Genomic DNA, 16183 nt, shown 5'->3' with positions numbered 1-16183 from the left:
CTCTCTCTCTCTCTCATATTCTGTTGTTTTCTCTTGCCCTCGACTCACTAGTTCAATTCAATACAAACGCGGCTCACGAAAATGCGGCTAACGAAGCACTCTAGTTTTTCTTAGTGTGGTGCACACATAGAGTGGGAACAATTATTGCTACATTAATCCGACCAAGAACTTACTACGGAGAAATCTTCGGCTTGCTATAAAATTGCGTGGTGCAAAATTTTAACCAGGTGGTGATCATAGAACGATGAAGATCGAACGAATAGCGAGGCGGCTGGTGAGGCCAGCGAGAGCTGCAGAGGAAGAAGCGGAGTGGGTGACGCTGAGCAGTGCAGACTTTCTGGTGCCGTCCGTGCACGTTGAGTTGTTGCTGGCCTATGCGACTAGTGTCGAGCTCGAGGAGGGGCTGCGCAAGGCGCTGTCTGCATACCGCGAGTGGGCGGGCCGCATCGAGCATGTTCATCCCACCGCTGGCCGCCCCGCCATCGTCCTCAACGACGCAGGTGCTGCCTTCATCGAGGCCCGGGCTGATGGGCCTCTCCAGCTCATGCAGCCGTTCTTCCAAAATCCTTCTCCGCTGCTGCGCGACCTCATTCCCCCGCACTTTGGCGCTTCTGAGCTCCTCCTGATCCAGGTTACCCCCTTGTCACTGCATTCAGATTGTGTTTTCTTTGAACTTGCGTTTAGTCAAGCTGCGAGCGAGAGAGAGAGAGAGAGAGAGAGAGAGAGAGAGAGAAGAACAAGAGAAATTTTAACATCGACCTCAAAGATCTATCCGACGAGTCTGTGTGTGTGAGAGAGAGAGAGAGAGAGAGAGAGAGACGGGAAGTTTTTGATGTCGTAGGAAGATCTATGCGACTAGTTACTTGTTACTTCGTTAGCGTAGAAGGCAAAATAAAAAATCTTGCAAGACGTTTGTCCACCTAGCATCTCTTTTCAAAGTTTTGTTTTTGCTAGGCTCGCCTATCTTTATCGTATGCGCGCTTACAGCTTTTGCTTGCTCATTGTGTATCATTTTTCGTGGTTGATGAAAATCGTTTGGCAATGAAGCATTGATTGCAAGGTTGCACAACAATAGCATCTATGAGAGGCAACACCCGGGAGGGAGAGGGGTCGTACACAAAGTCGTTGGATTAGCGAGAGCATGCTATGTTGTCAGAAGGGCAAGCGGGGGAGGAATTAGTTTTGCAAGGGTACACCTGGCTCTTAATTGATACCTCCACGATCCACACTATCCTCCTCTCTCATGATTCTCTCTCTCACTCTACATACTGGATGCCTTTCATAATGCCAATTCTCAACCTTTTGTTAGTGTTGTTTAACAGGCAGCCCACTGAAGCCCATCCAAGAAGGCAAGAGCACACGATGCTTTGTGCATACAGTAGAGCAATATGCTACAATAATTCATTACTAGTCCGAGCTTGAAGGGTCGCACCGTTCCAAGCCAAGTGGAGGATGAGAAGGAAAGTGTGTTGAGACGCTCCTGGGAATGGTGCTGGCAGAACTCTCCAGATGCTATCACCTATATAAGCATCTTGAAGGCATGTGGCTCTACGCAAGATGTTGATATGGGCACAAAAATTCACAATTATATTGTTATAAAAATATTTTGTGCTTGGCACTGTCTTGGTCGATATGTATGATAAATGTGGTGCGCTTGAGAAAGCACAAAAATTGCTTCAAGAGCTTCCTGTCTGGAATGTCGGCAGTGATTGCAGGATGTTCGCAACGAGAGTTCTAGGCTATTTTCAACAGATTCAAAGCGAGGGCCTCTCTCCATGTGCAATCACCTAGGCCTGCATCTAGAATGCATGTCGCTCTACTTAAGATGTTGATATGGGCAGAAAACTTTACAATTAGTCGAAGACTATTGAAAAAAGATGTCATGCTTGGACACTGTCTTGATGGATGTGTATGTCAAATGTGGTGCGCTTGAGAAGGCACAAAAGGTGCTTGAGGAGATTCCTGTCCGGAATGTCGCCTCTTGGAATGCACTAATTGCGGGATTATATTGTTAGTCAAAGGCTGTAGAGAAAAGATGTTGTGCTTATCATTGTCTTGGTCGATATGTATGTCAAATGTGGTGCGCTTGAGAAAGCACAAAAAGTGCTCGAGGAGATCCCTGTCCGGAATGTCACCACTTCCAATGAATGCAGTGATTGCGGGATATGCACAACGAGAGCAGGGCCAGAAATCTCTAGGTTCTTTTCAACAGATGCTTAGCAAGGGCCTCTCTCCGGCTAAGCAATCACCTATGTCGCAAATTTTATTAATTGCAGGATAATTGCATTATGTAGCTACCTCTGCTAAACTCCTTGCTATGGAGAAGTGCTTTCAGCCGGGATTCAACGATATCAGCATGGATCTTGCTGCCTAAGCAAATAAGCAAAGGTCCTTAGGCACAAAACTACGGAACATGCTAAAATGGGCACAAAAATTCACAATTACATTGTTGAAAAAAGATGTCGTACTTGGCATTGTCTTGGTCCATATGTATACCAAATGTGGTGCACTTGAGAGAGCACAAAAATTGCTTCAAGAGCTTCCTGTCTGAAATGTTAGCATTGATTGCAAGATGTGTGCAAGAAGAGCAGGGCCAGAAAGCTCTTGGTTGTTTTCAACGGATGCAAAGCGAGGGCCTCTCTCCAAATGCAATCATGTAAGCGTGCATCTTGAAGGCATGTGGTTGTATGCAAGATGCTGATATGGGCTTAAAAATTCACTATGATATTGTTAGTCAAGGGTTGTTGCAAAAAGTTACCATGCTTGGCAATGTCTTGGTAGATATGTATGCCAAATGTGGTGCGGGATGTTGTCTTTTGGAATGCACTGATTTCAGGATATGCCCAACAAGGGCGAGCCCACAACAGGCGCTTGAGGAGCTTACTATTCGGAACGGTGTTAGCTGATTGCGGGATACACACAATAGGAGCAGGGACAAGAAGCTCTAGGCTATTTTTAGCGGATGCAAAGTGAGGGCCTATATCAAGATGCAATCACCTATGCATGCATCTTGAAGGCATGTGGCTCTATGTAAGATGTTGATATGCGCTTAAAAATTCACTTTTATATTGTTAGTGAGGGCCGTCACAAAAAAGTTCGTGCTTGGCAATGCCTTGGTCGATTGGTGCGGGATGTCGTTTTTTGGAACGCACGAACTGCAGGGTATGCCCACCAACAAGGCCCAGACCAGGAAGCTTTGGGCCATTTTCAGCAAGTTCTTGAGGAGCTTACTATGCACAACATGAGCAGGGACAGAAGCCCTAGGCTATTTTCAACGGATGCAAAGCGAGGGCCTCTATCCAAATGCAATCACCTACGCATACATCTTGAAGGCATGTGGCTCTACACAAGATGTTGATATGGGCTTAAAAATTCACTCTAATATTGTTACTCAGGGGCTATTGCAAAAAAAAAAATTGTGCTTGGCAATGCCTTTGTTGATACATATGCCAAATGTGGTGCGAGATGTCGTCTTTTAGAACACATTGATTGCAGAATAAGCCCGTAGGGCCAAGCCAGGAAGCTCTGAGCCATTTTCAGCAAGTGTTTGAGGAGCTTCCCATTCAAAACGGCATTAATAAATTGCGGGATATGCATGCTAGGAGCAGGGACAAAAGCTCTAGGGTGTTCAACGGATGCAAAGCGAGGGCCTCTGTCCAGATGCAATCACCTACGCATGCATCTTGAAGGCATGTGGCTCTATGCAAGATGTTGATATGGGCTTAAAATTTCACTCCGATATTGTTAGTCAGGGGCTATTGCAAAAAATTGACGTGCTTGGCAATGCCTTGGTCGATATGTATGCCAAATGTGGTGCGGGATGTTGCCTTTTGAAACGCATGATTTGTAGGATATGCCTGACAATGGCTGGACTAGCAAGCTCTTGGCTATTTTCAAGAGGTGCTTGAGGAGCTTATTATTGGTAAATGTGTTAATTGATTGCGAGATATGCACAACAGGAGCAGGGAGAGAAAGCTCTAGGCTGTTTTCATCAAATGCAAAGGGGCCTCTGTCCAGATGCAATCATTGACACGTGCATCTTCAAGGCATGTGGCTCTACGCAAGATGTTCATATGGGCTTAGAAATTCACTATGATATTGTTAGTCAAAAGTATTGCAAAAAATTGTCGTGCTTGAAAATGCCTCGGTTGATACATATGCCAAATGTGGTGCACTTTAGAAAGCACAAAACATGCCTAAGGAGCTTCCTGTCCCGAATGCCATCTCTTGGAGTGCATTGATTGCGAGATATGCACAAGAAGAGCAGGTCCAAAAAGCTCTAGCTAATTTTCAGCAGCTGCAAAGCGAAGGGCCTCTCTCGAGATGCAATCACATACGCGTGCATTTTGAAGGCATGTGGTTGTATGCAAGATGCAGATATGGGCTTGAAAAGTCACTTTAATATTGCTAGTAGTCAGGGGCTATTGCAAAAAATTGCTGTGCTTGGCAATGCCTTGGTCGATATGTATGCCAAATGTGGTGCGGATGTTGTCATTTGGAACGCTATTATTGTAGAATATGCCCGACAAGGGCCGGGGGCGAGGAGCCTTGGAATATTTTGAACAGGTGCTTGAGGAGCTTACTATTTGGAACAGCGTTAACTAATTGCAAGATACGCACAATAGGAGTAGGGATAGAAATCTCTAGGCTGTTTTTAATGGATGCGAAGTGAGGGCCTTTATCCAGGTGCAATCACCTACGCGTGCATCTTCAAGGCATGTGGCTCTACGCAAGATGTTGATATGGGTTTAAAAATTCACTTTGATATTGTTAGTCAAGGGCTATTGCAATTTTTTTTTGTGCTTGGCCATGCCTTGGTCGATACGTATGCTAAATCTGGTGCATTTCATAAAGCACATGACGTGCATTAGGAGCTTCCTATCTCGAATGCCGTCTCTTGGAGTGCATTGATTGTGGGATACGCGCAACAAGAGAAGGGCCAGAAAGCTATTGTCTATTTTCAGCGGATGCAAAGGGAGGGCCTCTCTCTAGATTCAATCACATAAGCTTGCATCTTGAAGGCATGTGGTTGTACGCAACATGATGATATGGGCTTAAAAATTCACGCTGATATTGTTAGTCAAGTGTTGTTGCAAAAAAATGTTGTGCTTGGCAATGCCTTGGTTGATATGTATGCCAAATGTGGTGGAGATCTTGTCTTTTGAAACGCATTGATTGCAAGATATGCCCAACAAGGGCCAAGAAGCTCTGGGCCGTTTTCAACAGGTGCTTGAGGAGCCTACTATTCGGAAAGGCATTAATTGATTGCGGGATACACACCACAAGAGCAGGGATAGAAAGCTCTAGGCTATTTTTAGCGGATGGAAAGTGAGGGCCTTTGTCCAAATGAAATCACCTACATATGCATCTTGAAGGGATGTGGCTCTACGCAACATGTTGATATGGGCTTAAAAATTCACTCTGACATTGTTAGTCAAGGGCTATTGCAAAAAATTGTCGTGCTTGGCCATGCCTTGATCGATATGTATGCTAAATGTGGTGCACTTCAGAAAGCACAAAACATGGTTGAGGAGCTTCATGTTCGGAATGCAGGCTCTTGGAGTGCATTGATTGCGGGATAGGTGCAATAGGAGCAGGGCCAAAAATCTGTTGATTGTTTCAGCCAATGCAAAGCGAGGGCCTCTCTCCAGATGCAATCACATATGCATGCATCTTGAAGGCATGTGGTTGTATGCAGGCACATATGGGCTTAAAAATTCACTCTTATATTGTTAGTCAGGGGCTGTTGCAAAAAACCGTCATGCTTGGCAATGCTTGGGTCAATATTTATGCCAAAAAATGTGGTGTCCTATGCAGGATGTTTTCTTTTAGAACACATTGCTTGCAAGATATTCCTGAGAAGGGCCAGGCAAAAAGGCTCTGGGTTGTTTTGAGCAGGTGAAAAGCGAGGGCATTTCTCTAGATGCTATCACTAACGTGTCCATCTTGAATGCAAATGGCTCTATGTAAGATGCTCTTGAAAAGAGATGTCGTGCTTGGTGTGCTTGGCATTGCCTTGTTCGATATGTATGCCAGATGTGGTGCACTTCAAAAAGCACAAAAATTGTTTGAGTCCTCATGATGGTCTTCATGCATTTGAACTTGAAGCAGGTGCTCAAAAGAAGGATTTGTTTCAAGTTAACAATGAGCTGTGTTGCTTCACATCAGAAAGTTGCATATTTAGAATCAGAATGGTGAGTGTACGTTGGTTGATATGTATGCCAATTGTGGTGCCAACAAATATCCATAGAGAGGCAAAAAATCCACTAATAACAACTCGGGAAGTAGCAATATTCTCGACACAAATCAAGAGTAGACATGAAGAGCATGATGTGGAGTCAAAAACATGGCAATGGCAAGGAAGTTATGAGATGTGTTCACCAAATACGAAGGGAAAGCCTTTCTTCTATTCAAATGCATTCACACATGCTTGCACCTTGAAGAGCCCTCTTGGCTCTTCCATACTAAAACTTGGTAACAGAGCTTTAGGCTTTGCAATGTCCACTCAGCCTCCTCATGTTTGTTTCGAGGTGTGCTCGTGTGGACATGTAAATTTGAAACCTCGTCTCTTAGAAAACGGGTTGATTGTAGGATGCTCGTTATGGCTGTGGCAAGGATACATTGTACTTCTTCACTGGTGGATGGGAAGGGAAGATCTGTCTTCAAATTCAAATCACCTATACTTGCACCTTTCAACTATGTGGCCTTACTTATAAGGAAATCAACATGGGTGAGAGAAATCGTGACGAGATCACCAGTCAAGTCTATTGGAGAAAGATGGCATACAATGGTTCTTGATTAATTTCTGGATAATAGTTGCAGACTCCACCCAAAGTTGCTTCAAATGATACTACAATGTTTATGTGAATGGTGTTTCACCACCAAGATGAAGATTTCTTGACCGTCTTGCCCATGAGAGATATTTTATATCAGTAAGAGATATTTCATCTTGGTGTTTCACCACCAAGATGAAGATTGCTTGACCGTCTTGCCCATGAGAGATATTTTCGATCAGTAAGGGAGGTGAGAGTTTCTCTTCCGACAAAGTCTATTGGGTTGTTGCGATGAACTTTTGGGCTAGTTTAAGAGAACGTCTCTCTCAAACACTTCCTCTAGTTTAGTCAGCTCCTAGCTCCTTGAAAGTATGTGGCCTTACACAACACCTTCAGAAATGAGAATCCATGAAGAGATTGCAAGATATACCAATGGGAGCAAACAAGCATCATGTCGGAAAAGCTTTAGCCCAACATCATCATGTTTGTTTACGACAATCAACAAATGGATGTTGAGATAGAAGGATACATAAATACTCTGAATTCTACACTCATTACTACCGACGTAGTGAAACAAACGCACTAAAAATTACATGCTGCCATGGGAATGAAATGTTCCCTCGTATTATGGAAATTGAAACTCAAGACGTAATTTGAGAAGGAATTGGGATAACCACTCTACCAAACCTCCCTCTCTCCCTCTCTCTCTCTCTCTCTCTCAGAATATTGGCGACCGTAGAGGATAAGGAGAAAGAAGTACAACTTATATTTGATTATTTATCTCTCTCTCTTTACACACACACACACACACACACACATATAATGGCTTCATGTGAAGCAATTCAAAGTTTTATATTTTGGAAGGCCCACGTGAGTTTAGACTCACCTTGTTTTAATTGTCTCAGTCAAACAATGATATCCAATGAGTCTTGAACTCAAGAAGATGGAAAAACTGATCCATCCAAAAAAAACAATCGCACCACAAAATGTACTCAAAATTAAGCAATACAAAGTTCTCAATAGAAATTGGTCCCTAGCCACTTATGAGTAGAGAGTTTTAGAAAACCCTCTTTATGACTCAGCTGAAGTAAAAATGATCCCACTTTTTACACTTGTACAACATGATATGACTAAAATTATTATGTCCCTAACTTATATATAATTTTGGGTATAGTTTCTCACCTTAAGAATAAAAAAACCAAACTTGGCTTCCTATAAGTACTTATATCTTTAAAGTCGCAATCAAAATGGCTTGTTTTCTCTTATATAAGGGCATATAAAGGAGTAGCCACATGTAATTCATTAGCAATAGGTGGCTTGTTTATATATATATATATATATATATATATATATATATATATATATATATATATATATATATATATATATATATATATATATATATATATATATATATATATATATATATATATATATATATATATATATATATATGTATGTATGTATGTATGTGTGTGTGTGTGTGTTTTTTTTTTTTTTTTTAAAGTACACCTATTGCAGAGAGTTTCTACTTCCTCCTTTCTATACACTTTTATCTCTTCCACCACCCCTCCATTCCCCCTTGAATTTTATATCACACCTCCTCCTTATGTTTAGTAAAGCCCTAGTAAAGAAGGAGAAATTATTGGGAGCCTAACCTAAATTATATGATCATGTAGACTCCCAAAGTACCGCCTTCCCTTGCACTTACATGATGCAATAAGCTTCCCATGGTGAATTCCTCAGGCTCCCTATCCATAAAATAGATACACTCACTAAGGGTACCTAAACGCATAATTTCAAGTTAAATCTCAAATAAATAATGAACTAAACCTAATTGGCTTTTAGAAAAATAAATTCCATTAACCGTTTTTCATGAAATTGTGTATCTACTCCTATTTTTCTATCTCCAAATTTAACTTAATTCTCTCCCCAAACATCTGGTTTTGAAAGCCCTAAATGTGGGACTTTCGTTAGAGAAAATAGTAGTTGTATATTCTTATGCAATACTCAAAAGTGCTCCTAACCACCTACTAGAGACAAAGTAACCATATAACTATTGCTGCTAAAATTGGTTGAGGGATCAACATTTTAATATGCTCTATCTTATCTGCTTCATATCGTACACACAAAGCTAAGGTTAAGCACAAATGTTCAACCTTTATTTTGGGAGAGCTTCGTGGTGAGCAGTATAGTTCAAATTTATCTTGGTTATGGAAGTTTACATTTTCTTAATTTGTACCATCAGTAAATTTTCAATTGTGATACACTTTTTGAGCAAGGTAAATATCAATCAATGCATACTATTGGTTGGAAGGTCTTAAGAGCTTCAAAGCTTGTGTTTCCTCTTCTTTACAGGTGACTAGGTTTACATGTGGAGGCATGACAATAGGTCTGGCATGGCATCATCAAGTAGCTGATGCAGAAGCAATGATGAGCTTTATGCATGCATGGAAACTTACTGTAAAGGGCATCGATCCACCTTCTTATTCTTCCCATGACCGTTCTCTGATGATGGCAAAGCATCCCCCACAACCAGCCTATGAGCATAAAGAGTTTAAGATGCCACAACAAGGAAAGAAGGACACAAAGTCAATACCATCAAAAAAGCAAGAACTAGTGGTAAAGAAGCTCCATTTTAGTGCACAGCTTTTGCAACAAATAAGAGAGGAGGCCAAAAGAGGAGGTGGGGAAGAGTACACAAGATTTGAGAGCGTGATGGGGCATCTATGGAGGTGCATAACAAAAGCAAGGGGGTTGGAAGAGGAGGACACAATTGAGGAAGGAGCAGGGGTGACAAGGCTGTCAGTAGCAGTTAATGCAAGGAAAAGGATGAATCCAAAGATAGAAAGCAATTACTTTGGCAATGTGGTATGTCCAATATGTGCAACTTCAAACTTTACCAAGTTAATAAGAGAGCCATTGGGTTATGCGTCAAACCTAGTCAAAGAATCCATAAAGCAAGTTAGTGAGGAGTATGTTAGATCAAGCTTGGATTACGTGGAACTAAAGGAAAGATGTCCATATGAAGGCAAACGGACTGATGGGAGTGTTTTGACCCCTAATTTGAGTGTCACTAGCTGGGCCACCTTGCCTCTCTATGAGCTTGATTTTGGTAGAGGATGTCCATTATTTGCAGGTAATGCTTTCATACCCTTTGAAGGACTTGTCATCATTCTCCCTCCTCCCCCTCCTAATGATGGTAGCCTTCATGTTGTTCTTGGACTCTTTGCCTCTGCCATGGATAACCTCTTATCCATGTATGACTCTATCTTTTAAGGAAGAGCCTCGACCTCTTATCCGTGTATGACACTATCTTTTAAGGAAGACCCTCTAGTGTTTTATATACACTTTGAGATCTTTGAGACTTTCTTATGATTTTGTGGCTAAATTTTGAAATAAATGACCAGTTATGTCAAGAAAGTACTTTTTCTTTGTTTTTAATGCCGACATTTTTGTTCTAGTTATAGATTGTTTTTTAGATGGTTTGTAGCTTCTTTGATAGGAAGTCCACAATGGGTGTTATGTATGTACACATGCAAACAATTGAGTGGTTTGTAATTTGAATGGGATTTGTGTGAAATAGATAAAATAGAATGCTAATTCGCTCCATTACACAGAAATAAAGAGTGACAATATTTCTTTAATGAAAATTGTATATCTTGACCTAAAACAGAGATGCATTTTAATCAAATTTTAGCAGTAACAATCCAGTTAACTTACTTGGTCTATCAAAGCAAAGTATTCTCAAACCCAAATTACTTCTCTTTTCTCCTAATCCTTGATTATTTCCAACTCTTACTTTAAAGATCTATAGAGGGTTCACACTAGTCTCATACGACCGACACTAGTAGCCTTAAGCTCAAAAAGGGGGAGTCGAGACTCCTACATGAGTCATCAAGCCTTGCTAAGTGTATACATCATGCTTTACATGAATCATTAAGCCTTGCTAAGTGTAAACAAGCACCCTTTGTATCAAGCTTTATTTTAATGCATTATCATCGTCATTTTCCTGCTCCATGGTGCCATAATCTTGTGTTCTTGCTTGGCGTGTTAATTAGTGATTAAGTCGAGTGTCATGTTAATCACCTATGAATTCCACTAGCCAATATACTAAATAGCATATCTCATCATGTAGCATCAGAGCTATAATTAGGGCAAGTATCTCTTAGCTCTAGATTAGATCCTAAGCATCGATAATTTTTTCCATGCTAGATCAAGTGATCCCCTCTCTTTCATCACTTGATTGATTCATAACTGTGTGCATTTGCATTTAGAGGAATAATTACATAGCCCTTATCTACCCACAACTACTTGAGAATCTACCCACAACTACTTAAGAAGAACTCCTAAGTACCTCAAGATGCAAGCCCCCATAGCAAAATTCATTGTTGCACCCAAATTAAGCTACCTTGCACAAACCCAAGCACCCAATACAATGCTTCTTTAAGCTTGGATTCAATGCAAGGATTGTTGCCCACCTCTAGGAAAACCCCTCTGCTTAATCAATTGCTCAAATCAGTCCGTAGAATGCTCAATTTCTATGCATCTATGCTACCACCTAAAATCATACGAGAAGACAAAATTTATGCACACACTTTGAATTGTCACAATTATTCTTGAAGGTAGCTACTCCATTCTAACTTGAAGGCATGTACAAATTTTGGCCTCGATTGGATACACGGAGAGCGCATAGCCTCTATTTAGCATAAGTCTACACAGCGCGCCATTTTTCAAATTTTTGAGCTCCCATTAAAAATTTAAGGATGTGTTTTCTCTTCAAGTTCACCTTGGTAATCCTTAGCTCAAGGTGGAGATTTTTTCCCTCTTCCCATTCATTATAAACCTGAGAGTGCTTTGTCATTTTTTAAACCTTTTTTTTTGGAAACTAGACAATGTGGGCACAATGTCCAGCACTCTAATTCAATGCAAGATCTTTCCCCTCATCACTACTTGTGACTTGCACTAAGAGAGCCTAGATAAGTTTGATAGGAATGGATTTCACCCTTGGCGAGCCAAGGTGAAAGTCTACCTCATGAAAAAGAATTTGTAAAACCACTAGGAGAGAATGGGGGAATAGAGACTAGGGCTAGCCAAGCCCAATTTCAAGAGAAGGATGAGTAGGCTTATAGCATACTATCTCGTACTCCTCACTTCCCTTGACAAAACTACATCCACTATCTTGATGAATGCAAGAACTCTAATGAAGATTGGGTCACCTTGGACAGGCACTTTGGAGCAAACGGTAATTGGTCTGAAATTGCACTCAAAATGCAATTCTATGGACTTACAATGGAACCAAGAGAGGGCATAGCATCCGTCATCAAGAGGATGAAGGGCATTTGTACTCAAATCACATACTTCCAATGCTCTATTGTGTCTATACTTCTCAAAGCTATACTTGACAATACCTTTGAGCAAATAGTGATAGTTCTCAGGGAGAAGGACCCTGTACCAATGTTGCACCCTTGTAATTCCGCTACGGGAAACTATCAAGGAGAGGGTCAGTTCTATTGTTCACCACCCAGTCATGTGAAGAATGAGTCTTGCCCCTCATTCTTGGACCTTTCATAGTGTGGCTTGCATGTCCACATTGGTCTGCCTGCCTAGGCACTACGACTGGGTGGTCTCCCCTTGAACCCCGCGTTCTCGGCTCTATGATCGATTGACCTAGACGTAGCCATTACAGGCTATGTGGCATTACCCCCTCCTTATAACGATTTTTTATCCTTGAAAACAACATGGGGACATCTCTTGGAAATCACACTTCGGCATTCCCAAGTTGCAGCTTCCTCGTCTAAGTCTGTCCACTTCACTATAGTACCTCTTGGTATACTTTATGACATGTTTGTTTATCTCGATACCCTAGATTCCTTTTTTATTCATGTGATACCTTTGGTGGATCTATCAAGTCAACCAAAACTTTAGAGAAACTACATTGTCCAAACCATGAATTGATCTCTTTAATTTACTAACATGGAAGATAGGGTGAACTTGAGAACTCTCCAGTAACTCAAGTTTATATGCTACGTCCCCAATTTTTTTAATGACTTTAAAGGTACCATGGTATCTAAGGGAAAGTTTATTGCACTTTCCCATTTTCATGGTTTTCAACTTTGCAGGAATCTTTAGGAAAACAAAGTCACCTTTTGCAAAGGTAACTTTTCTTCTTCCTTTATCAACATACGTCTTAGCACAATCTTGTGCACTATGAATGTTTTCCTTTGCTACTTGCAGCATATCATTCATATCTTCAAGGAAATCCTTGGCAAATTGAATTCTCTCGCTCTCTAGGCCTTCATCCATAGGAGATCTTGGGGCTGGAAACCTTACATCAACATGAATTGTATAGATCCAGTTGCTACATGTTTGGAACTTTTATAAGAAAATTCCAAAATAGGTAAATACTCTTTTGAGTTAGACTGCTTCTTACTTACATAAGAAAGCAAGTTCTAACATTTGGTTAACCTTTTTGTTTTGATCATCGGACCATGGATGATCTGTTGTGCTCAAACTCAAAGTAGTGTCTAGCTTCTTGAAGACTTCCCTCCAAAAATGACTATTGAACTTTCTATCTCTATTGGATGCTATATCTATGAGCACTCCATATAGCTTGTAGAGATGTTCAATAAAGATATTTTCCAACTCTGGCATTTTGATTGTTTTCTTCGTGGCAATAAAATTTCTCGTTTTGGTTAACATATCCACCACCAAAGTGAGTCATTTCCTCGACTAGTCTGGGGTAAACTAGCTATAAAAATCCATGAAAATGCTTTCACATTTCCCTTGAGGAATCTCCAAGGGGTGGAGTAGTCCCCCCAACCTTGAGATGCTCATGTTTGTTGACCTGACACTCATTGCATTTTATCACATAAGTCTGGACATCTTTGAACAAACTAGGCTAGTCAAATTGTCTTTTAACCAGTGAATAGGTCCTTTGAATCCCGGGATGATCAACACTTGGACTATTGTGACTTTCTTTTAGAATACACGCTTGAAATTCACCAATAGTTGGTACACACACTCTATCCTTGTAAAGTAAGTTCCCATTGTCAATGGAATAGTTAGCATAGTTTTCCCCTTGCCAAAGTTGTCAAATGTGATGATGAAGGGTCTACGTCAAAGCTCTCTGACCCCAAACTATACCCAAAGGTCTTGGTTACTCTCTCTGTACTAACTCTCGCTTTCCTACTAGTCGCACCTGCAGCTTGTCTCTCCAGACTAGCACTATGTGTTGACGAGAGAGGTGATCACATCTGTGAAGCCTGTGTGATCTCGTACAATGTGCCAGACTTTTGTGAAGGATGGATAGTGCTCATACAAGCCATGTAGTGACTCCAAGAACTCATTCTTGAAGAATTTGAAGCTTATTTCATTAATATGCGACATGCGATTCAGTGCATCTGTTGCTTTATATTTACCTCTCTAGTAACATATTTGAAGGTCATACTCTTGTGGGATCTCCGCCCACCGAGAATTTCTACCCTTCAATTTGTTTCAACTTAAAAGCCATTTCAAACTAACATGGTCGATTTGGACCTTAAAAGTGGCACCATATTAATAGTATCTCCTATTTTTAAGTGCATGTAATATAGCCAGAAACTCTCACTCATAGGCCAAGTAGTTATGTTGAGCACGATCTAACTTTTTGATTTCAAATGCAATTGGGCATCCCCTTTGCATAAGCACGGCTCCTACGGCCTGATTAGTTGTGTTTGTCTCCAAGACAAACCGTTCATTTGGATCCAGTATAGTCAATATAGGTGTAGCTACTATAGCCACCTTAATCTTTTCAAAGCTTTTATATTGGGCTTCCCCCCAACTTATATTTACTATAGACTAGTATATCATGTAGGAAAACTACTACAAATTTTGCTAAGTATGGACCTAAAATGTGTGCATGTCAACATGAAGAAGTTGTTCTCTGTTTTCAAACTTGAGCTCTCTCTATCTGTTGTCTAGAGAGTTGTAGTGTCACTCTCTCATGCTCCAAAAGCAACCACTCTCTCTCTCTCTCTCTCTCTCTCTCTCTCTCTCTCTCTCTCAGTGTGTGTGTGTGTGTGTGATAGGTTGCACCCAATCTCTCTATATGTGCATGGGAGTGTGTGTGTGCCCAGAGGGGTGCTCTGCACCCTCTCTCTCCTCCTTGCTCACTTGTGTTGGCAAGTCTTCCAATGCTGGGTTACTTTTATTGTAACGATATGATTATGTGTGCCTTGCATAGCTTTTGTCTTACGTTGGTAAATCCTTGGAGTAGGCTTTAGATAGCCTTACTCCAAGGATACATAAAAACTCTTATTGAGTTTTAGAGCTCCCAAGGCCTACTCTACAAATGCTAAACAACTTAATGGGAAATCTATCCCAAAAAAAAACTCTCCACAAAGCCCTATCCAAGTCCCTTTAAACCTTGAGATCTCGTAGGAGAGTTGCACACAATGGGAAAAGGGATGATGCCACCACCATGCTATTATACCAGTTGAAGAGTGCACATGCGTGGATGCATGAGTGTAGTGTTGTGTGAGGATGGAGAGCATGGAGTGGGTGAAGCACAGAGAGTAACTTATCCTCTCATGATATGTAGTCTATATTCAAGTAGAGAATAAGTGAGTAAGTAATGATGGGTTAGTAACGGGCGTTCGGTCAATTGGCATGAACCCCATCAATAACTCTTCCATATAATCTCCTTGTGGGATGGCTCTTGTCGTAATGCACACTCCTAGGATACACATATAGGGAATTGCATTCAGAGGGATTTGAGAGCTTTTTGGCCTTGCCCATGCCAAGCGTGTCTTGCAATCCGTGCACTACAAGAGTGACTAGAAAAGCCCCAAAAACAATGACTTGAAATCTCATGATGTAAATATTTTACATTGTCAATAGGTACAACTTACAATGCAAGGTTGGAGGATCACTAGTTTATCTCAGAGCATTCTAAGAGACAGTATTGTGAGAAGGAAGCTTCTTTGAGACATTAACCATTGTATTGAAATGTAGTGATGAATTTTATTTCCATTATCAATTAATCCAATCACAATAGATGGCATGCGTGTATCTAAGATTATTGTCTAGCATAGTATCCAACAATTGATACCCTAAAATCTACTAGTAAATGTCCCCTCTTTCACCTATGGCTACAATTGCAACACATGCTCTTAGAACATGCACATAGGTACATTTGAAGGTATCCCCTCTTGTTGCAAAACATTCTAGCACATGCTCAAAATGAGCAAATTTGTATGCTCTGCAATAAGGGATTTTGAAGTGAATATATCTCGAGAAGAAAGCTCTTGAAGAACATGTTTAGAGCGCCACATGTGGCATAAATACTATCTGAAAGAGCATTGCCAAGCATAATATGATTTCCCACAATCTTTGTCTAGCAACACCTTCATAAGCATTAATTCATAGAT

The 16183-nt window shown here is 40.9% G+C and overlaps 2 protein-coding genes across 2 annotated transcripts; both read left to right on the top strand.

Annotated features, from left to right (window-relative positions):
• Positions 1 to 244: 244 nt before the first annotated feature.
• LOC147458341 (agmatine hydroxycinnamoyltransferase 1-like) lies at positions 245 to 1053 on the top strand. Its single transcript, XM_086513424.1, has 2 exons — positions 245 to 631; positions 955 to 1053. The coding sequence occupies exons 1-2, from the start codon at positions 245 to 247 to the stop codon at positions 1051 to 1053; spliced, it is 486 nt and encodes a 161-aa protein (XP_086369550.1).
• An 8102-nt stretch (positions 1054 to 9155) lies between these two features.
• LOC147458340 (agmatine hydroxycinnamoyltransferase 1-like) lies at positions 9156 to 10052 on the top strand. Its single transcript, XM_086511813.1, has one exon. It carries the CDS (start codon positions 9156 to 9158, stop codon positions 10050 to 10052), a length of 897 nt encoding a protein of 298 aa, XP_086367939.1.
• Positions 10053 to 16183: the final 6131 nt, after the last annotated feature.

The sequence above is a fragment of the Adiantum capillus-veneris genome, chromosome 5, assembly GCF_014529385.1.
Source record: "Adiantum capillus-veneris isolate H3 chromosome 5, ASM1452938v2, whole genome shotgun sequence".
NCBI lineage: Eukaryota > Viridiplantae > Streptophyta > Polypodiopsida > Polypodiales > Pteridaceae > Adiantum > Adiantum capillus-veneris.
This window is presented reverse-complemented; position numbering and strand designations above follow the sequence as displayed.

Coding starts and splice junctions, on each gene's coding strand:
- LOC147458341 (XM_086513424.1), top strand. CDS start 245: ATGAAGATCGAACGAATAGCGAGGCGGCTGGTGAGGCCAGCGAGAGCT. Junction 632..954: donor CTGAGCTCCTCCTGATCCAG/GTTACCCCCTTG, acceptor TGTTTTTGCTAG/GCTCGCCTATCTTTATCGTA.
- LOC147458340 (XM_086511813.1), top strand. CDS start 9,156: ATGACAATAGGTCTGGCATGGCATCATCAAGTAGCTGATGCAGAAGCA.